General features: G+C 39.4%; 2 protein-coding genes and 1 pseudogene across 2 annotated transcripts in view; all 3 read right to left on the bottom strand.

Moving 5' to 3' along the window:
- The window catches only part of LOC107096346 (alpha-2-macroglobulin-like protein 1), a 15,519-nt gene extending 1,705 nt beyond the window's left edge, over nt 1–13,814 (bottom strand). The window contains exons 1-16 of the mRNA XM_015392956.1: nt 13,757–13,814; nt 13,489–13,645; nt 13,109–13,334; nt 11,747–11,873; nt 11,515–11,636; nt 11,324–11,375; nt 10,123–10,206; nt 9,836–10,012; nt 9,610–9,685; nt 8,175–8,331; nt 7,725–7,799; nt 5,762–5,924; nt 5,487–5,674; nt 5,168–5,380; nt 4,959–5,077; nt 4,070–4,160 (exon numbers count right to left, since the gene is read on the bottom strand). Of these exons, the coding sequence (XP_015248442.1) occupies nt 4,070–4,160; nt 4,959–5,077; nt 5,168–5,380; nt 5,487–5,674; nt 5,762–5,924; nt 7,725–7,799; nt 8,175–8,331; nt 9,610–9,685; nt 9,836–10,012; nt 10,123–10,206; nt 11,324–11,375; nt 11,515–11,636; nt 11,747–11,873; nt 13,109–13,334; nt 13,489–13,598 (1,980 nt within the window). The 5' untranslated portion in view covers nt 13,599–13,645; nt 13,757–13,814. The remainder of the gene's footprint in view (nt 1–4,069; nt 4,161–4,958; nt 5,078–5,167; nt 5,381–5,486; nt 5,675–5,761; nt 5,925–7,724; nt 7,800–8,174; nt 8,332–9,609; nt 9,686–9,835; nt 10,013–10,122; nt 10,207–11,323; nt 11,376–11,514; nt 11,637–11,746; nt 11,874–13,108; nt 13,335–13,488; nt 13,646–13,756) is intronic.
- A 67-nt stretch (nt 13,815–13,881) lies between these two features.
- On the bottom strand, nt 13,882–21,454 carry LOC107096345 (ovostatin-like). The gene is made up of 16 exons (XM_015392954.1): nt 21,357–21,454; nt 21,077–21,257; nt 20,838–20,994; nt 20,605–20,657; nt 20,386–20,406; nt 20,028–20,193; nt 19,863–19,947; nt 19,617–19,758; nt 18,252–18,369; nt 18,063–18,172; nt 17,813–17,980; nt 17,463–17,681; nt 14,918–14,978; nt 14,690–14,835; nt 14,463–14,606; nt 13,882–14,082 (listed from the first exon to the last, which is right to left on the bottom strand). The coding sequence occupies exons 1-16, from the start codon at nt 21,452–21,454 to the stop codon at nt 13,882–13,884; spliced, it is 2,070 nt and encodes a 689-aa protein (XP_015248440.1).
- Nucleotides 21,455–21,539: 85 nt separating this feature from the next.
- LOC107096344 overlaps nt 21,540–22,938 on the bottom strand; it is a 20,135-nt pseudogene continuing 18,736 nt past the window's right edge.

The raw sequence follows: 22,938 nt of genomic DNA, 5'->3' as shown, positions 1-22,938 counted from the left end.
GCTCAGGGATTACGTCACAAGGAGCGTCGTGCGCAGTGAAATCAGGACATTTCCTCACTTTCTAAAAAAAACCCGGGACGCCCGGGGACAGGACGTGAAATACGGATATGTCCCGGGAAATACGGACGTTTGGTCACCCTAGTTTACATCAACAACAGCTGGTTTAAAAATGCTAGATCAGTCGCCAGCTTCTGCTCTCCTGACATAGAGTTTCTGACTATTAACTGCAGGCCGTTCTATCTACCCAGAGTGTCGTTAGCATCACTGCTGTTTATGTGCCCCCAAGTGCTAACACTAAAAAAGCCATGAAGACTTTAACCAGGCTATCTCTGAGCTCCAATCTGCACACACAGAGGGTGTTTTCATCATTGCTGGGGATTTTAACCAGGCTAACTTGAAGACTGTTCTCCCCCATTTTTACCAAGTGTGGACTTTGCAACTCGGGGTGAAAACACTTTAGACCTGGTTTACTCTGACATCAAATATGCATTCAGAGCAGCCCCCACCTTGGTTAATCAGATCACCTATCCATCATGCTTATCCCTGCATAAAGGCTCCGGCTGATCAGGGCTAAACCGACAGTTAAAGAGATCCGAGTTTGGTCTGAGGGCGCCATGAAGACACTCCAAGACTGTTTTGAATGCTCTGACTGGAACATCTTCAAGGCTGCAGCAACATATGGAAACTTGTTAAATATTGATGAGTATGTCATGACTGTGTCAGCCTACATCAACAAATGCATTGAGGAGGTCAGCATAACAAAGAACATCACCACCCGGGCCAACCAACCACCCTGGATAAATGGAGAGGTTCGGAAATCGCTAAAAGCACAGAACTCAGCTTTAAAGTCTGGTGATAAGGAGGCCCTAAGAACAGCGCATGCCAATTTAAACCGTGCCATCAGATCAGCGAAGCAGAAGCACAGCCAGAAGATCCAGGATCTTTTCCACGATGACAGCAACACCAGGAGGATGTGGAAAGACAATCAGATGATCACAGACTACAACACACCCTCCCCCCCGGTAGATACAGCAAACACTGATTTCCTTAATGAACTGAACTGAAGGTTTGAGGCACTAAACAGCACTCCAGCAGTGAAAGCTGTTCCACACCAGGGAGGGGAGGTACTAAACCTGGACGTAGCTGAAGTGAGGAAAACTCTGAGGAGAGTGAATCCAAGGAAGGCCTCAGGGTCTGATAACATACCTCGGCGGGTATATAAGGAGTGTGCAGATTAGCTGGCTGGTGTCCTCACAGACATTTTTAACACCTCGCTGGATCAATCCATAGTGCCATCATGCTTCAAGTCTGCCACCATTGAATCATTGAATGATTACCGGCCTGCCGCAGTGACAAATCATGATGAAGTGCTTCGAAAGGCTGGTTAAAGAAGACATTGTCTCCAGTCTGTCGCCAACATTCGACCTGTTCCAGTTTGCCTTCCAACGAAACCGCTCCACTGAGGACGCCATCTCTGCTGCTCTCCACCTGAGCCTGGCACACCTGGAGTAGAAGAACACCCATGTGCGGATGCTGTTCCAGATTGCAGACGACACCACGGTGGTGGGCCTCATCAGAGACGACAACGACCTGGACTACAGAGAGGAGGTGGAGCAGCTGGTGGACTGGTGCAAAGATAACAGCCTGATCCTGAATGTGGAGAAGATGAAGGAGATCATCTTGGACTTCAGGAAGAACCGTCCTAACCACGCTCCACTGCTCATCAACAGCTCAGCTGTAGAGGTGGTCAACAGCACCAAATTCCTGGGGGTGCACATCACAGACACCCTCACCTGGAATGTTAACACCACCTCACTGGTCAAAAGGGCACCAAAGCGCATGTACTTCTTGTGGAGGATGAGGAGAGCCCACCTGCCCCCACCCATCCTCCCCACCTTCTACAGAAGCACTATAGAGAGCGTTCTGACCAGCTGTCTCACTGTGTGGTGTGGAGGCTGCAGCGCCTCAGACTGGAAGGAAGTGAGGAGAATGGTGAGAACAGCAGAGAAGATCATCGGGGCTCCTCTTCCCTCCATAAAAGACATTTCATCCCAGCGCTGCGTGTCCTGAGCCCATAACACCATCAATGACCCCTCACACCCCCACCATGGACTCTTCTCCCTGCTGCCCTCTGGGAAGAGGCTTCAAAGCATCCGATGCAGGTCCAGCAGATTCCACAACAGTTTCTTCCCCACTGCCATTAGACTGCTGAATGTTGTGTAGAATGGGTTATTGTATTTTATTTTATTATATTTTATCATTATTTATATATATGTATTTAATTAAATTTTTAGAACTGTAAATTTACAGTCATTTTTACAATTTTTCAAGGCTGCACTTTTAAAAGATGAAATTATCCAGTGAGCTGTTTCCAAACGAAATTTCTTTTTGTTTTACACTTGTGTAAACAAAATGACAAATAATAAAATCTGTCTAGAACTATAGTCTAAGTTTGAAGTCTAAAAGAAGTTGTAGAGTTTATTCTGACCCCTTGTCTGTTTTCTATGCGCATTCTACAAGTTTAGAAAGTAAGGAGTTTCTGCTCTGCAGAAAAATTAAATCTCAATAAGTCTTTTTTTTTTAAATAAGTCAACTTTTTTCATGAATTCAGGAGAAAAGTGAGACACTTTGCCAATGGAACAAGATAATTTACATTTAAAATAAGAGAAAACAACTGCATCATCATATTTCAAGTGCATATTATATACTTATTTAATTTCAAGAATAAAAATATTAATTCAATTGGCAAATAATGTTATTTACCTGCTCAAATTGAGGCTAAATACACTTAATTTAAGTTTTTTTTTTTATTATTTCAAGATCGTTTTTGCATTGTGGGCCTTTGGGAGCAACAGGAAGCTTGATGGCAACCTGCTTCTAATCCAAATCCAGATCAAGGCGTCCAGTTCATGGCATAAACATCTATAATATGAACCACTTTAAAGAGGAGCAATCCTTTTAATCAAAGTCTGAGGGTTTACGGCTGAGTCCACAGTTATACAGAACATAACTCAGAGCTAGAGTTAATAACAAAAAAAAAAAAGGTCAGACAGGTTTAACGATAAACCTCTGGATTAGTTTCTCCATCGAACATAAATTTTAATTTTAAGCAAAATTTTTAAACTTCGAAATAAGGGAAATGCGATTTTGCAGTGATTTCATTTGGTATAAAGCAGATTAACCAAGCAGTGCTGTAACCAAGCAGTCTGTCATCATATGTCAATGTCCAAATAACGTCGTCACACATGCTGACATCTAGCAGTGACCACAGATCAGTCAAGGGGGAAAGTTTTAATGAATGAGTGGCTAGAGGGTGAGTTGTTCTTAGGTTAACATGTCACTCAGAGATGGTAATTTTGCTTTTTTTCCAGCTTTTATTGTCATTTCACTGTCACTGCTCCCCGGGCTGCCATTTTGCGGCGCCCGGGGAGCAGTGTGGGATTAAGGGTCTTTGCTCAGGGAATAAGAGTGGCAGTCTGTGGGAGAGGGGCTCGAACTCAGAACCTCAGGATTCCAAGCTCTATGCCATAACCACTAGGCTGCCACTCCCATGCTTTCCGCAATGTTTACTCGTGCAATAGGAACATCCGCAGATAGCGGAAACAGCCATAAAAAGTAAAAACCCACGTCAAGAATTTTAGGGAGTTTTGTCGAATTTTAATGATGTCAAACATCAGCAACCATTTTTTTTTTTTTTGCATGCCTGTTTAAATTCTCAGTCATCCAGGTCTTTACAATCACAAAACAGGCTTAAATAGCAGGGAACCGACTTCCACTCAGTTTTTCTAAAGACACCTATCAGGGAGTCTTTGTCAAAGAGGTTATTCCTGACAGTATTATAGAAGTCAAATGCCTCCAATAATGTCCCCATATGGAGCAGAAAATACAGCAAATTTAAACTTTCTAAATTCTAATTCTAAACTCTAATCATGATTAAGGTTTTATGTTTTATAAAATGGCCACTGAAAGAAAAAAACGGCAAAGAAAATGAATCACCATTCATGCCTGTAATGTCCTTAATTGTCTGATTGCTCACTTTCCTACAGCATGTCATACTCGTTCTACTCACCTTCTTCAGCGAGTTTGGGTCTGGACTGAATCCGGAGGGAACTTCAAGCTTCACAACCACCACGCCGGTAGAGCTCCGGCTTCCCTTGTACCTATCAGGAGCAGAAGAAGATGGGCTGATTATTTGGAATGATGGTGTTGTTGGTGCTGCCATCTTTTGATAAAATGTTGAAACTTCTTTTGGTCAAACATCGGATCCCAGAATTTAGATCAAATCAACAGAACTCAGTACATGTTGGTGTTTCAGACTCAAAGACACACGGCCATTTAAAGACTGAGTCTAAGGTCTAAGCGTTTATATTTAAAATCTAAAACAAGGCTTTTTATCTAATGTAACAAACTGAGTTTGAATGCAGACAGGAATGTTTTACCAGATATGAGTATTTGCCAGCAGGCTCCTGTGTGTAAATCCTGGGTTCTTCTCTGCACAATAAATAATTTTATTAAACCAGCTCCCCTTTTTGTTAATGCTCTTCTCTTCTTTTCCCTTCAGCACAGTCAGGGATGCAGATTCTTTGGGTTTCCTGTAACCAAACTATGTTGCATTTATTCTATCTCATCTAAGAAAACTGTTCTGGTTTTTCTTTTTGTGAGGCTGGTCTTTCCTTCATTCTTCAGTCCAATCTGAAGTTCAAATCTTTTTTTGATTCAGAATTGTAAAGGTTTTTTTTCAGAGTGAGTATTTTTGCTTCTATTAGCCTATCTATTTGCTTTCTGTGTTTCCTAATTGTGGATTAATAAAACGATCATTCTTCTATTAACGCCTCTGGGTAACCTGTTTACTAGTCATTGTGTTTGAATCTATGCGGCCTCCATCTGTCTGCATCCACATGGTTTCTTCAGCTACTCTAGGCGTGTGGTTAGATGATGGATCCGGTTTGTTTGCTTACGAGGACTTAAGCTTCAGTGTGATTAAGCGTTCTTCACAGCATTTTTGCACCACCACTTCCACCTCCACGCTGAAACTGCAGACCGTCGTCGAAGGAGCGACGCCGTAAACAGAGGTAATCTGGAAACCAGGAGGAAAAAAAGTTTTTAACAATCCAGTTAATCTCTTTCGATGCACTTTTTACGTCATCCAAGCCTTCCAGACACAGACCTGCACTGCAGTGCATGAGGAGCCCTCGGCCTTCAGCTGGTAGTGTCCTCCTGGGTTTTGCAGCTCCATCTTCTGGTAGATCAGTTTGTTTTCCTCATTCACATGGAAGGACAGATGGTCTGCACTGGAAGTTACCGTTACTGAGGTGGAACCATAATGCTTTGACCCAAAAGAGCTGTACAACGTAATAGCCTTAAAAGCCAGGCTGAAGGCCTGGAACAGGAAAAATCATAGATTAGGAACAAACAATGGATTTGATTCTTTTTGTGAGCATTTGCAGCGAAGAAAGGCTTTGCTACTTTGTAACAACAGACAATACCTTAAAGTAGTGGGAGCCACAGTGGTGAAACTGCACATGAAACAGCCATTTGACGATGCTGAAGGAGCAGGAAAGCTCTTCCCCAGAGTGGGAGGAAGACAGTTTGGCCAGAAGTATGTAAGAAGTGATCTCCACAGACAGAGAAGACACTTTGTCGTTTGGCGTCGGAAGCCAGTAAAGGAATTCCCCTGAACGAGGATGCAGAGATGTTAGTGATATAGGCGCGGGCCTCAAAGGGTGGGGCATCCTAGATGTTCATCATGAGGCCGACTTACCCTCCTTGATGGCGATTGAGTCGAGGTGGTGCATAAGCTTACTGCTGGCTCCCCAGTCTTTGGCCAACGTCAGGCAGTAAACCAGCAGAGCTTTGGCGTAGACGCTGCTGTGTTCATCAATGTTCTGCTTCAGATTGGTCAAACTCTTCTGCACCAAAGGATTCTTAACAGAGGACAGAAAACATGATGAGGAATTATTTTCTTACTGTACTGGACCAAAATGGCCGCCAGCCTCTCTTCTTTCCATGGAAGGTATTGTGGAAGATTTTCAAGAACGTTTTAAAAGACCCGCCCTCTCCACCTAACAATAAGAAAAAGCGCAACCCTGTGCCAGCTCCTGAGAAAGAACGGCTATTGAACTCATGCAAGAGTGTGCACGGGCCTATTACTCCTGGTGCACGCTCTGTTTAAAAGTTGCTATTCTCATAGCTCATACAAGCTCACTGTGTCCGAATGTCCGCCCTAACCCATAAATCCCTCAATCACTGGATAGAGCGGGGACTTTATAGCAAACTCAGTTAACTGACCGTTCAGACAGATGATCACTGCTGTTTGCTCCCCGTTAGTAACATAACTCCTCCTCCACTACGCGGCGCCTGTGTCATCTTTATTATTAGTCGCCACTGTGGAGTGGCGACAGCGGGCTGTAGTGACAGCAAATTCCATAATGCTTTGCAAGGAGAGCTCTCTGTGCAAAGCATTCTGGGATATATCTGCCTCTTCTGGCCTTTCTTTTCTTCTCATACACCTCGTAGACACTTTTTCTCTTACAACCCTCAGCCATTTTCAAAAAACCACGGAGAGAAAGGTGAGCTTCAATGACTGTCTAAAACTGTAGCTCACCACAGGTGTACGCCTGAAAGTGCGCATGCGCACAAAAAGATTGCTAACATGACAAGCATATAAGGGACGGCCTTATGTAAACATATTACCAGAATGATTGACAATAAGGAGGACCACTTATTTAGATGATTGAACCGGAAATAAAAGATCATCCTCTAATCTTTGAACCCATTTTAACCAGCAGAAGGAAATGTTTGTATTTCTTATTAATTCTGTAAAGTTCTAATTATTCTGTATTAAGCTGGTTAAATGAAAAATAACAAAAAGCAAAGCAAGGGGAAAAATCTTAAATGTATCTGTGCTCCAACCTCAGTAAGTAAAAACTAGAGATGGTGACAACGTTGGACAGATCATGTTTCAGTTAAGAGCTTTGTTTTTAGACATTTGGGGACAAACATATTAATTGGATTATATTCAGTTGGCCTGAGTTGGGTAGGTTAATTACTTTTAGAGAGTTTCAAAATAATCGGAATGACTAAAACATGGAAAGAAGAAAGATGAATTTCGACTACTATTTGGCTAGCTCTTGTAGCCATGTTTGTACGTAAGCTCCAGGTGTCGGCGCTGTTCATTCACAGTCAAAAGGTTCTGGGATTGAATCCTTCTCTGCAGAGCCTGCAAGCGAGGCTGCAGTTTATTTCTTCAAACACACTCTGCTTTAAAAAAAAAACTGCTCATGGTTTGCCTACATGAACATTGGGTTTGTGTTCCTGGTTGTTTATCTTATGTTTTGGCTCTGTGACAGATTAGGGACAGGTTCAGGACCAATATTTCCTGTTTGACTGCAAATATAAGCCACCTACCCACACTGAGATCCTCATCAGGTCATTTAAAAAACAACATGAGATCAAAATAAGAAAAACATGGGCTTCAATATACAACAGTATATTATCTGCAAATAGATGTAGTTTGAGTTGATTTGGGCCTGGAGTTCTGAGGTTATATGATCAGGTGTCTTTTTAGTGCAAACTAGAGAAAAAAGTGAATACCCCCACATTACATTTCATTTAAATCTATAATCCCTCATTATTAGGTATTCCTATTAAAATTGGGGTAATGAGTCAGCTTACAAAACCATTGTTTCAAAAGTGTAATCGAAAAATGTATTTGGTTTACTTACATGTACAGGTATGTTCATTTCAAGTAAGGCAATAGTAACATGAGCACAGACGATCACTTCTTTGGACCCAGCATCCTGCAAAGACAGAACCGCACGGAGTTTAACTGCTGTGTTACGATTCTAAACCAGGATCCATACAAAACAAGATCTTTAAGATCCACCGGAAAACAAATTTAAAAAGTAATTTTTTCTTAAAAAAGTGAATTTGTTCTTGATTTGAGGAGGTAAGTGAGCCACTTTGCCAATGGAATAAGGCAATTTATGTTTAAAATAAGAAAAAACAATTGCATTGTCTTATTTCATGTGTATATTATCAATTATCATATTTTAAGAGTAAAAATACTCATTCCATTGGCAAATCTTCTTATTTAGCTACTAAAATTAAGGGTTAATACACTTAATTTAAGGAATGTTGACTTATTTCTAGACCGTTTTTTGCAGTAAGGTTACCGGGAATCTTTTGGCAAAGTTTTTTCCGAACACTTTAAAACAGCCATCTTTTTGAAGGTGACATTCCAGCCACTTCCTGGCTCCAACTATGATCCTCGGGTCAATGTAGATCAATTTGCTGGCTTTGTGGAATACTTTCATCACCCAAGCAGTGAACCTACAGATGAGAAAAGCAAAGTCAGAAGATCTCAAACAAACAACAGATGCAACAGAATGTTATTTAGCAGTGGTGTCAAAAGTACACACATCTGCTACTTAAGTAGAAGTATAGATACTGCAGTTAAAAAACACTCTAGTAAAAGTTGAAGTATCAACTTGACCTCTTTACTCAAGTAAAAGTGAAAAAGTATGTGCTCCAAAAATTACTTAAAGTATTAAAGTATAAAGTTACCTTTAATAAAAACAGCCAGATGCCACTATATGAACTGAAAGCTCAACTTTTTGACAATTTCAAAAAAGTTCTTTGAGATAGGGCCAAGGATGAGGGAGGTCTTTTTGGTCTCCGTCTCCCGATTCGCTCTCGCCTATGTCCGACCTTTCAGACATTTTAACACGCTACAGTCCGACATTGTAGCATGGCATATACAATTCATGTTTGCAGTTTGAAGAACACCTGCTCGCTTCTGATGATGTCCTTTACCAATGAGTGTTTGCGTTATATGACTCATCAAATTACAATAGTTTTCACTAGATGTGGATGGCGCACATGATGTGAAATAAATATTTATAAACATTAAACTGAAGTCAAGAGTAACGAGTAACATTTGTTTTATAAATGTAAGGAAAAGAAAGTAGAGATACTTGTGTGAAAATGTAATGAGTAGAATTCAGAAATAAAGTATACATACCTAAAAAGTGTACTTAAGTATAGTAACGAAGTATTTGTCCTTCGGCACTGGACACCTCTGTTATTTATTTAGTATAGAAACTGGCTAGAATGTTTAAACTTTACCTCATTTTGTTCAGATGTCTCCTATTCAGAACTAGATGAACTTTTACCATCTATCTCTGAGCTAATTCCTCCTAACTTCAAGAAAGAAGGTTAGTCCTATTCTGGAAACTTCAAAAATGGTGAAATGTAAATAGCAAAGCTTAACTCAAATAAAACACTCTGGGTTATCTTGGTAGAAACCATAAGGACACAAATACAATCTCATAAACCTTGAGGTGAAGTGCAATGGAGACGCAAGTTACAAACATCTTTAAATGTTTGGGTTTCATCATCTAAAGAAACCATTTTCAAACCTATTTATCATGTTTTTATTCCTCTAATCATTGTGCATGTTAGCAGGGCTGTGTGGACCTCTGGAAGGTCAGTCTCCAATCAGTCTGCCAGATTAATAAAAATTGCAACGATAACCAACATTAACATGCAACTGGAGGACAGGCACGTGGATATTTTACACATTCTGGGTCTTATCGGTTATGTCCTTACCAGGTGTCCACCTCGCCAGAGACGGATGTGCTGAAGGCGTACGCTTTATTCATGCAGGCCAGCTGATTCTGGTAGGCTGCAGGAGAACAGAAATAAATGACTCCCCCAAATAATCGCAGAGAAGCAGAAAAGACCAGCAGGCTGCACTCGAATCATTCAAGGCTCCATCTAAAATAATTAACTGGAATAATTTTCCCTCTTTCTCCCTTTGGTGGGTCAGACTTGCCTTGAGTCAGGAGCTTGAGCCCTTTGGTCTCAATTTCGTTGCTCAGCTGGTGGGTGCTTTGCAAGTAATGCAAGAGGTTAGCATAGATCTCCATGTAGGCTATGTTCTGCTCCCCGCAACCATTTAGGAGATGTTCCTGATTGTGAAGGTTGTGCAGAAGCCAGCCGAGGATGTGCCCTAAGCAAAAGCAGACACAGAGAGGCTGAGACCGGTGTAACTTTTCATCTCAGATGAGCCTTTTTGGAAGTCTTCCCAGTTATTGGCCTTAAATAACTTCATCAGTTTACCTGAAACGGAGACGTGAGCGCTCAGACTTCCACCAATCACAGAGTTGGGGATGTCAATCTCCACCTCTTTATTAACATAATGTCCTGCAAAAAGAACAAAAAACACCTTAATTATAAAACTTACACTATTTTATTTACAACTAAGTACAAAATTAACATCAGGAAGCATGAAGATGAGCAAATGCAAGAAAACTATCTGGTTCGGCTGAGTTTAGACACCTAATTTTTTCCTAGATGTGACTGAAAACTGTTTTTATGGAGTTAATTGTTTTTCTATCAAAGAGCTCTGTTTTATCAATGAAGGTAGCTCTGTTGTTTTCTCATCTTTTTACCATTTTTTCATACTTAATTTTAACATTTCTTTGCAGGACTTACATCTTAATTATTTTTTTAAATTGCAGTCTTTCTAAATTGTGTTTTAAATATCAAATTCTCTTCACTTCCATCCCAGTATGAAAGCTCGCCTTTGACCCTTAAATTGACCAATGAAAACATTGTTGCTAATATCCATGAAGACCAACAGAATCTTACTCCAGAAGGAAGCCCGCCCCCAGAGGTCAAGAGAATGTGATCAGTAAAAGACTATTTTTAAAACTCATTCCGTAAAAAAGAAATTTGAACCAAAAATATAATATATAAAAATCTTTTTGAAAAAATTAATTATGAAAAACCTTTGAAAAATTGTATGGAAAAGAAAAAAATCTGAGAAAACAGCAATGGTTCTACTTATGTCACTTATGGTAATGCTAATTAGTGGTCCTTTTTACGTTTAATACACTTTAAAACATTCAATTGTATATGTGCTCGCTTGCAACAAGAATGGAACAAATTTTACTCCATAAATTTTTCACAAATGTAATTGCTCTGGTTATTAGTGACTTAATCAGAAAATGGGTTGAGCTGTCAGTTTTATTTTCATTTTGAGGGCATCTTGCCTTCGGAAGTAAGAGAAACTTGATCAGGGCTCCACAGAATCTGACCTGAGATAGCGGAATATTTGCTAACCAGTAAATACTGGGATATCCGAGTATTGCATCATGTAAATGCTGTACCAGGATCAGGAATATAGAGTATGTGTTGTAAATATGCCTTCATTGTTGGATTTCTTTTCCTCCATCAACCAAATTATTGTTATGAATGAAACAAATGTGATCACAAACTTCTATCATTTGGTTTCCCACAGGTCCCATTCTATACCCACCTTTTGGACAAAGCAGCCAGCTGGTTGTCTTTATCACCTCCTGTCCTCCAGCCTGAGGAGGAGATGAAGGACAGGAAATCTACAGTCAGTCCAAGTGTCAGCTTCATCAAGGAAACTTCATTTAATCACATTTGTTGTTTTTTTCCAATGTTACATGTCTTTTTCTGCAGACATCTCATGTTGACACCGACCTTTACTTCCAGAGATCTTGTAACAACAACACTGGCGGCATTTTCTGGCACTGTCACATGCTGATGGCAACAGGTCGCCTTGGAAGACAACGGCTCAGCTTTCAGGGTGACCGAGATCGTCCCTGAAAGAAAGATCAGCTCCGATTTAATCTTAGGAGAGCGGAGAGATAGCGGAGAATTATCACAAGTAATGAAGGACGAATCGAACTGGAATTAAAAGTCTTTTCCTCACCGGTGTGTTTTGGAGTCATGGTCCATTCAAGGATCTTAAAGTCGTTGCCGCACAAGCACAGTGTAGACAGCTCATCAGACTTGGCTATGAGGGTGTAATCTGTGGATACTTCTGCAGTCACTTTGACCTGTTCAGAGGTGAGATTAACTTTTTAAAAAGGATTCCTAAGAAGAACAGCTCTAGAAGTTGAGCCATGCAGAGGAATATGACAGCGATATACTCGACTCCCTGTTTAAGCTTCAGACGAGGCTCTTTTCTGAGGCCAGGAGGGAGTTAACTGAGTATTTCAGGCAAACAGCAGATAAAAGACTTCAGAAAAGTGATGCAGAAACCTAAAATCCCTTTGATCAAACATTTTACTGGTTCATTTTACCTTGAGCATAAGGAGTGAAATTTGTTCCATTATTGTTGTATGGAAGGACATTGGCAATTTGAAAAATAAAATGCAATCCAGAAATGAAACTTTAAAACACATCTTAGTTATTAAAAATGCTTTGATAGTTAATTTGCATTTTTCTTAATTTTATTTTTGCAAATCATTTTTTGTATATATATCTTATCTTTTTCGGATTTAATGTTTTTCAGACATCTTCTTCAGAATGAGTTTTAAGAATTGCATTCTTTTGGAATTGCATCTCACATTCTCTTCTATTCTGGGGGCGGGCTCTCCTCTAGAGCTAAGAGTCAAGATGCATTTCTATTGGTCTGCAGGGAGATTAGCAACGTTTGAAAAGTATGCAATTTGTAAAAAAAAGAAGAAAAAAAAAGACGAATAAAAAAATGTATATATATTTAAATATATAAAATTTGATTTAGAATTTTTTTTTAAATACATTGGCAAAAATGAAATTGTGGAAGCAACTTTTTTTAGCAATTACTTTGAAAACCTTTTTCTATAAAAATGTTTTTGTTTATATTTAAACTTTCATTTCTGGATTTCAATTTTGTCAAATTTATATCTGTAAAAGATCTTCTTTGGTTGCAACAATAATGGAATAAAATGGATCCTTTTTAAATAGACGGAGCTGCATGAAACCAGGAAATATCTAACTCACTGCTATAGCTGTTAACTAAAGAACCTTACACTGAAAAAAATAATGCAGCCGTCATTTACTTAATCATATTTAGTTACTTTAACATAGTGCATTATTTATTTTTTTAGTGTATTATGCATTGTTCAATCAATTTAATCTCGTTAATAATTAATAGGCCAAAATCCATTTCAGTGTCTTCCTTTTAAATGACATTCCCCTTTTTTGGGTGAAACCCTGGATTTTATCTGGTTCTATGCTCAGTAAAGTTCACTGCTGTCTTCTCCATCCCGCAGCTATCAGTCTACTTCATGTTAAATAATCTTTTTACCATGAGAGGGACGTTCTGCTTGTTTATGATGATGGCATTCAGCTTCAGGCTCTCGCCTTGGATCATGGAGTCAGGAAGCCTGAAATCCAGAATGTACTTTGGAAGGATGTTGAGATCTTTAGGAGGACTCAAACCGAATGCGTGAGGATTAACACAGAAGACACTTGCTGTCCAGGAGGTGATGGAATTTGGGACGGTGAGGGACAGACAGGATTCCATATTATCTCTGAAACATTAAGAACAACACACACTTTATGTCAGCTGGTAAAATCTAAGCATTATTAGGTGTAAAACCGATGCAGGGATTATCTACATTTATTTCTGTACATTTCCTCAGACATCATGGACCCTCCTTATTCATTTTTTATTCTACAGCTCACCCAAGATTGATCAGATCAAACAGCCAAGTCTGGCCTGAAGGCTCATAGTCCGGCTCAAACTCCTCATCTTTGCAGCTGTAGGAAAGCCTTCCAGGAGCGGGAAGTTCCATGTCCTTTATTTCTGGTTCCTTGGGATGGATGTATCTTCCTAACAAAGCTGGAGAATTTAACATAAGGTTACTTTTCCAAGTACTGAGCCTTATCGCCAGACACGAGGTGTTCTAAACCAGTTTATGCATGGCAAAATAAAATGGTTTAAAAAAAACACCTTGCTTGTATTTTATCCCTCCCAGTTTGAGGCATGTGGGTCTCTTGATGTGCCTGTTTGTTAACACTTGCAGTCCTTTTTCCTGGATTTAAAACAGGCGAGCATCAATAATCACAATCAAAACATCAAGAAATATCATAAACAAGGCGGATGAAAAGAAATCTGTGGTTTTTCCTCCATACGTTGAAAACGGTTTGTGCATCTGCTCCATCCTGGTTGGTAGACACAGCATAATAACTCCTTGGAAGCACCTCCACGCAGTCTGAATGATCCTGAAGCTCAGGAGGAACGGGAGAGCCTTTTATCTCTGGTAGAATAGCAAATATCTGAAGAAGAAGGAAAAAAAATAAAACAAATGTCAAAATTTATTTCGTCAAAATCTATAACAGTTTATAAAACGTTAAATTTTTCTTCTTTTTAAAGTTTTAAAACGAGTTTTTCTATCCAACTATTCTAACAAAGTCTTACTTTTTACTTTTTAATCAAACCAGAAAGTTCCTATTAAGGTTTAAAAAAAATAAAAACCTTTGCTTCAAAAGAGTGATCTCAATTTAATTTCATTGCAAACCAACTGTGGTTGGTTTGCAATGAAATACACACACACACACACACACACACACACACACACACGCATATAGGGGTGTGTTTGTGTATGTTTTAAAAAAATACATAAGAATGGAAAGTATGTAAGATACTGGCTGCCCACCTGTTCTTTGCTCAGAGTCTTTCCATCTCTCTTCGTGAGCGCATCTATGATTTTTACTCCACATACTGAATGTTGGTTGGCCTTAACGCAAAACTCAACGTTCTGATCATGGGTGACTGGCGATGGATGAAACTTTGGATGCACCTACAGAAAAACCAAAATGCAGTCGATTTAGCAGCTTTCAAACACACCAGGCATTAAATACTGAGGTTAAAAAAGCCACCAACCGAATTCTCAAAGCAGTGCTCGGTGTCAAAGCTTTCGCTGTGGGCGAGAACTCTCACACAATCCAGGATGGTGTACACGACAATGTGGATTTTAGGCGCGTATTGTGGCTTCACTCTAAAAGTGATTGTAAAAGTGCCCTGAATCACTAAAAAAGACAAAAAGAGCATATAATGGGTCATCTAGGAAGCATTTCTCATCGTTAGAGTGGCAGGCCTGCACTTCCATACCTCCTGAGCTGTAGGTTAGCTCCTCTTCGCCTTCGTGAACAATTTCACCTCTGGATAGTACCTGCAGAGTTTGACACAAGTTTTCAGCTTTGAATAAAGCACTGGGGTATGTTCGTAATGTAAAGACCCCAAGCTAAAGTACTTTATGATCTCAGGGCAAACAGCTACGTGAAAGAATAGACTCAAGAATATACTTTTTAAAAATTCACTAATAACATGTTCATGGTTGTTAATGAAGCTAACAAGAACCAGGCCAGAATGCAGGAGGTCACAGCAGAGAGAGAAAGTTCTCAAGCAGCACTACTGGCATTTTCTGGCATTTAGGCGATTCTTTCAGGAAGGTGTGAGAACTCATTAGAACTGCCTGGTGTGGTTTCCACAACAGGAGCAGATTTTCAATTCAATTCAGTTTATTTATATAGCGCCAAATTCACAACACAAGTCATCTCAAGGCACTTTACAGTTCAACCAGATCATACAGTCAAATTGATACAAAGTTTTCTATCTAAGGAAAACCAGTTGATTGCATTGACTCATTGACTCAAATACAATCCCTCACACTAAGCATGCTTGTAGCGACAGTGGAGAGGAAAAACTCCCTTTTAACTGGAAGAAACCTCCAGCAGAACCAGGCTCAGTGTGAGCGGCCATCTGCTGAGGCCGACTGGGGTTCAAGGAGACAGAAGCAGAGATACAAAAAGCAGCTGTAAAAGGCGGCCCCGTCCAGGAAACATACAGCCAGGCAGACGAGCTCCGAGCCAGCTCTCATGCCAGAGGACGAAGAGAGCACATCCACTCACATTTTATAACCTCTAAAAGAAGCAGAGAGGGTGCCTCTTGTTCGCCTAAAAAGTCCGACCCATTGGGAGCAATGTGCTCTGGCACCTATAGGCCACAGGCCAAACATCCTTTTCTCTATCCTATTCAGTACAGAAATTAGGTGTTTCAGCAATTGATGGCTACCACAAATACATTGAGTATCATTGTCTGCTTCTGTCTCCTTGAACCCCAGTCGGCCTCGACAGATGGCCGCTCACACTGAGCCTGGTTCTGCTGGAGGTTTCTCCCTGTTAAAAGTGAGTTTTTCCTCTCCACTGTCGCTTCATGCATGCTTAGTTTAAGGGATTGCCTTCGAGTCAATGAGTCAATGCAATCAATCGGTTTTCCTTAGAAAACTTTGAATGAATTTGACTGGATGATATGGTTGAATTGTCTCTGTAAAATGCCTTGATATTACATGTGTTATGAATTAGTGCCATATAAATAGAATGAATTGAATTGAATTTATTTTGCTCAGGGTCAAAATCTGTGCTATTATAACCAAATTCAAAATTAATGAATGAAAAGACACCAAATAGGGGATTTCAAGATGGTTTTCCAAAACATTTTGTTTTCAACCCTGCAATATATGTGCCTCCAAAATACATCTCAAAATAAATAAACGTGAAAGTGAGGTAGGTACCATGAAATAAATAGATGCTACTTTTTTTTTTTTTATCTAAAACACAATTAAAATAACTGGCATACTATGAAATTCTAAAATGTATTGTCACATCAAATCATTTAAAATACATGTAAAATGATCATTGAAACAACTAATTTTTCTTTTTAAAATATTTTCATTTAAAGAGTGAAATGGTTGAATGAGTTTTTGGGCCAGTCTGTGTCCGGCTTATTTTTAAGGTCACACACTGAAATGTTTAGGAACCATCAAAAAGTATTTTGTGGCAATATCCCTATTTAATAATGTCTAACTGAAAATTATTTTTGGCATCAAAAGCTCAAAGTTCATTAAAAAAATTACTGTATAAAGCACAGTATCGTATTAGATTGGGATCTATGTGAAGACTGCCAGAAAAAGGGATATTCAAAATGAAAAGAAGTGTGAGCAACAATTTTTTTTTTACATTACCTTTAATATTTATGTCAAAAATCTGTCAAAATGCCTATCTGCAGAGAAAGTTAACGTGAAAAAATTGTTCTTGAATGATTTTGTTTACAGAATGAGATGGAAGCTGGCAGGAGAAAAAATGTGAACCTACAGAGCAAACTGAAGCCTGTGTTGAAACTAAAGGTGTATGAAAAAAATAGATTCTGTCTATCTATGTCTCTTCTATGGCAATATTTCATTAGACATTATTTGTATTACTAGACAATACTGTAAGATGGATCTTAAATGTAAAAAGAGTTTAAAAGAAAACTTTTATTTCGTCATCTTGTTTTTATATGAGTATTAAACCTCCAGCCACTAGTTGGCAGCGCACCACCCAAAAGGTGCTCTGCATCCGCAGAGCCACCAGCTTTTTAATTAATTAACAAAACATAAAATCACATCTTATCATCTATGTTAATGTATTGGGAATTTATCTGGATAAATTGTATCATGATAAAGTATCATGATACGTTTTAAAGTGTTTGCTAATTTACAGCCCTTGTTTAAACACGTCTGCTTGCGTTCAGGGAGAGATAAATTGTCTCCTCTTAAAACTACTCATTTTTTCAAAAGAGTTTGCTTTCTAAAACTGAAAAATTGAAAGTTACCCACCAGATAAATTATTTTGATGTTCTCTGAAATTTGTTGACTTAGACTGTACTGGACAGTAAAATCTTCCATGCTGGAGCACACAAGTTTCCGTTCAATTGGGTGAACCTTGAGAAACCCGCAGGTTTCAGAACCAGGACCAGGCACATCCACTTTGACCTTTGCAACTTCATAGTAAGCACCTACATGTTGGTCAGGCTCCAGCGTGTCTAGGCTGCTCGCCTGTTTGGACAGAGAAAAAAAAAAAAAGAAACATGAGAAGCAAAACAAAAGGAGAGAAAGTGATAAACACTGAAGGGAAAAATCCAGGGAAACCATCTTGTTTTAGCTGTTTGAAGCTCCTTGGTACTCACAAAGAGATGGATTGGCCCTATTTGTTTCTCAGTGGGAAGAGCGAAGTATGCAATTCCATGTTCATCCGTTGTGAGAGTCTGCACAATACACGGTGCCCCGTGTTTTAGCTCGAACAAATATACTTTCAGGTTAGGGACGGGATTGCCGTGGACGTCCAAAGCCCGGACCTGGGTGTGAAATAAAGCAGTGAGACCTGGAATCAAACAACCTTTTAGCAGTCTCCTCTGGTGCTGCTGGCCCTAAACTTACTTGTCCCTCTAAATCTGTGTCTCGAGAGTAGACCGGGGGAACATTCTGGAAAGACAACTTTCCAATGACGTAGCTTATTCGAATCCTCTCCCACTGTGTGTGAGAAAGACCTGAAGAACAGAAACCGTCCATGTAAGAACACCCACCTAATGCAGCAATGGTTTTCATTCAGGGGTGGAGGGCTCTTACATGTCTCTTTGTCCTTAAGGGTGACCTTCACATCCAGCACATCCAGCAGATGCTTAGTGTCAGGTTTGAGGAAATTGGACATTTTCAGGATGAAGGTGGCGCAGCCTTTGTCACACGTCTGGGGCAAAAGAAAACAGAATTAAGGCTAGCCGGGGTTTCGCTGATGCTACAGGTGTTATTACTTCTCTCCACTCATAAAGTTTTTGACCAAGTTATTTTTTTTCTTTTTAAGATTGTTATTAAGATTTGATCCCATCAGAAAGTGGCGTAAATGACTTTTTTTGGCCTTCAAGCAACCTGCAATGCACAACATGGAGGTATGTGCGCTTCTCAATGGCTAGGAGCCCAACACCATTTCCCATGAAATCAGGCTGCTTAAGTGAGGAAATTGAGTATGATAAGGTTTTATGGAGTGGATTTTGTTCCAGTATTGTTTCAAACACATTTAGAAAATTGGAATTTGAAAAATAGAAAAAACATTTTGTAAACTGAAATAAAAAAATAAAAAAAAGGCTACCTAATAGGGGAACTGTTGAAAACATCTTGTTTGTAAAAAATAAAAAAAATAAAAATAAAAAAGGGTTTGAGGGTAAAGTTCTCTTTTTTTTATTTTTTTTCAAAGATTTTTTTTATTCTAGATTTTTTTTTTTTTTGGTTATTATAATCTATTTTTTCAAAGCTTTTTTTACATACTTTATATTTTAAAATTTTATATCTTTTATTTTTGTTTCTAGAATATGTTTTACGAATAGCATCCATTCAAATTGCATTTTACAGATTTACATATTCTCTTTACTTCAAGCTCAATTCCAACTCTATCACTTGACGCCCATATTGACCAATAAAAATGTTGCTAATGTTCATGTAGACCAATAGAAATTACTTCTTGCTCCTCACACTCCAGAAAAAAGCCCAGGAGGGAAGAGAATTTGACCAGCACCGCATAACTTGAAACAAAAACAATTAGTGAAATTCTTTAAATCTCTTTCATAAGAGATTGAAAAAAAGAAAATGTTAATTCTGTTAAATAAAGAAAACACAATCTATTTTTAATAAATAAATAAATAAATAGAATGAAATTAATTAGAAATGTGAAAAAATATAAATATAAAAAAAATTTGTTATAGTTACTCTAAAAAAACCTGTTATTGATTACATTTTTTCCAAAGTTTCATTTCTGGATTTTTCACTTTTGTTTTATATATATATATATATAAAATTATTGCTGGGTGGAGATCATATGGCTGCAGTTTTCAAACTAAATTGTATTTTGCTGTGGAAAACTGTAGTTTTATAAGGAGAAATACATCTGGATCTGAACACCTTCCTTAAAGAGAGATGTGGCGGTAACCATGGCGACCGTACCTGCTTTTGTCTGGTCTTGCACAGAGAAGTCAGGCTGACGTCATCCTTGAGGACAAGGGCCGAGCTGCAGGTGTCCTGGTTCCTCAGAGGCCTGCAGACCTTCACCGTGGCGTCTCCACCCGCCGGCCTTCCATAGTAATATCTGAAGGAAAAACATTACGGACATTAATCAGCATTTCGAACAGGATCTGACTCTGATCTGTTGGAGAGGAACTTCCTTTTTGCTGACTGAAGAATTTGACTCACTTTGTACAGACTTTAACCTGAAAGGTTTCCTTCCCAACACTTACTTCATGGGGTACGTGAATTTCAAATTTAAATTTGGTCGAACCTGGAAACAAATCATATGAGACAAATGCTTTATCACAAATAAATGACTTGCTGAACAAGAAGAAAGCAGCTTTGACTTACCATGTTTCTGGACTCTAAAGCTTTGAGACTCTATCTTTTTGCCTGATTGCACTTTAATCCTGTATAACCCCGCCACGGCTCCATCGCCCAAATGGTAAGACAGCGGTAGAATCGTCTTGTCCACTTCCTCATCTTTCCACTTCGCGATCTTGTTATGGTGAGGGTCCTGTTTCATCAAACAAACAGAAGGTAGATGATCAGTCAGTCCTGGATCTATCTGACGACTTTAATTAAGTGGTCTTGATTTCCATTTTTATCTATCTTGTCTCGCCAACATGGCTGTCATTAGGGTGACTAAAGTTTCCAGGTATCAACTGATGGTCAAAATGATAAATCCAGATAATAAACAGTTTCATACCTCGATCCAAATATGGTTATACTGAAAGAAGAGGAGAGAGGGTGGTCGTTAGGGAAACTTTAGGTGCATTTACAGGTTCAATTTAATTTCATTTAAAAACATGGAAATGCTTCGTTCATTTTATCATATATAGGGTTTCTGTGGCTCTTTCAGTTATTTCAAACCGTGGAATCAGAGGCGATCTTTCATCTGGGGGCTGAAAGCAGAGAGAATACTTACAGTCACGTGCAGCGGATCCAAGTCATGGTCCAGAGTCAGCGCTCTGAATTTCACTGAGAGGAACAGAGATTACAAGAAGGTTATGGAAACATTTGTCAAGACACACGTTTGGATGCATTTTTTCATTGACAAGTTCTTTTATATTTACAGATATTTACAATCAGATCTGAATGAAAAGAACATGGCTTCCTGTGACGGCCCCTGCTGTCGTCACAGCAGCTCAGCTCTGTTACCTTCCTCTCCTTGGTTGTAGATGTGTTTATCCGTTTGGATTAAAGTCTTTGGATGAAAAGACTTGATCAACACACGCGTTGCATCATAAGAATAAAAATCGTTGCCTTTTACTGTAACTTCAAACAGATGCTCCTCTTCTCCGTTCACATGAGGAACCTGGTGCAGGAAGACAGTTTCAGACCAAGAACAGGTTCTGTATGAAAACATCTACATGTTGGAATAAATGTGGGGAACTCACCTTAAATTTCACACATTTGTTGAAGGCGTTGCTGGTTCCTTTTTTAAACACTTCCTTTTGTTTATTCTTGCTCTTCAGAATGACCGTCACCAACACATGGGAGCCGGGATCCGTGAGGCTCACACAGAATGTATCCTTGGATTCAGATTTAAGAATGGCCGGAACGGTGACCAGGTAACTTCTAAAATCGGACAAAAAAAACACATGCAGGCTGTTAACTCTTTGGATCCAACATGGAGGACAGCAGCATCCTCATTCTTTAACTCTCACATCTACTCACACTGGACAAGGGGGATTGGTTTGGACCGTTATCTCAATCAGGAACATCGCACAAAGAAAGGAAAGGAGAACCCCCGCCTGAATCCCTGGATTAGCCATGACTGCCCTGGTCCCTCAGGGGCGGCAGCTGTTAAATAGGAGGCTGACAGGCCCGACTCCACCCTTCAACACCCATACGGCACACTCACACCACCTTATCTGACACATTACTCAGAAGCTTGGATGTAATGTGGAGCATGAACCACTTTTTAACTCCAATCTCAAATCCTATCAGCGATGCTTTTCTGCTTGACCTTCCAGAGCCAAAGCTCTGCCTTTCATCGATGTGTTCCCAGTCCTGAAAGCCCAACATCCACCAGACAGAATGAATTTCTCAGTAACTTGGAGCCAAACATTGGAGCTCCAATCGGCTCCAAATGCTAAATGTTAGTCCTGATGACAGGAATGATGAAACAAAGCTGCAAATGGAGAAAAAATCCTCTAAATTCATGTGTATGAAACCTGCTGACATGCTTTCTATAATCCCCTTAGCATAAGGAAGTTTGTTTGATTTATCAACCTGGTGAGCAACAATCAGCATCTGGGAGAGAAACGAACAATACAAAACTATCTGGGACACTATGAAATAAAACCAGGAGAGCTGTGACCCGATGCAGAGCAGACAGAATGTTTATCGCTCAGCAGGAAGACAAAAAAAACATCATGTTTTTATCTGCAGGAGTCGATACAGGAACGGGGAAAGCTTCAAGCATGTCAACAATGACCTCACAGAGCAGCAACAGGCCTAATCTCCGACTAAGCTTCATATCTGACCAAAGGGAACCGACGTGTTCATAGATGGAAGACCTTCTGATACGGATATCACTGAATCGTCCATTCAGAAAGTTCCTATTTTCTGGTAGAGATAAAAAAGGAAGCTTCTTCAGAGCAAAGGTGTCAGCTTAACAAGTTGTTCTCATCTGTGCCAAGCTTATCAGGGAACGAGAGCACAGATGACCTTGGGGAGGTTTGTGTCTCTATCTTATGCCCAACGCTGCAAGAACCGAGAGTTTTCACATTTGTTCCAAAACTAAAAATCCAAATAGGAAGGTTTAGGGTAGTTTAAGGTTGCATTTAGACTTCAGAAGCGTTTATTAAAGATTACTAAACAATCAGCTTTTCTGTGAAATATTAGGGAAAAACATGTTTGCTCTGATATAAACCATTTTTGTTCTTATTCTAAAATGTTGAATGTTCTGAGATATAACGAGTTTAATATATTCCTGCACATTAGGCCTGACCTGGTTTAGTTTGGGGGTTCATGCTCCACTTTCCTGCATCCTCATCTCTTCACTCCTGTGCAGAGGTGGGTAAAGTTCTAAAAAAAAACTGTACTGAAATAAGAGCAACACCATTTCATCGCATTTTTCACTTAAACAAGAGTAAAATGCATTTAATAAAAGGGCTACTTAAGTACTGAATAACTGTTTATAACATCTGATGTTTAAAATAATTTAACAAAAACAGACCAAAATGTAAATGTCCTGAGCTTTCTCTATAGTTATGCTGCTATAGGCTTAGACTGCTGGAGGACATAGGGACCC

Source organism: Cyprinodon variegatus, unplaced genomic scaffold (assembly GCF_000732505.1).
Source record: "Cyprinodon variegatus isolate N-32 unplaced genomic scaffold, C_variegatus-1.0 Scaffold617, whole genome shotgun sequence".
Taxonomy (NCBI): domain Eukaryota; kingdom Metazoa; phylum Chordata; class Actinopteri; order Cyprinodontiformes; family Cyprinodontidae; genus Cyprinodon; species Cyprinodon variegatus.
The sequence above is the reverse complement of the archived record's forward strand: the minus strand, read 5'-3'. Positions and strand labels throughout refer to the sequence as shown.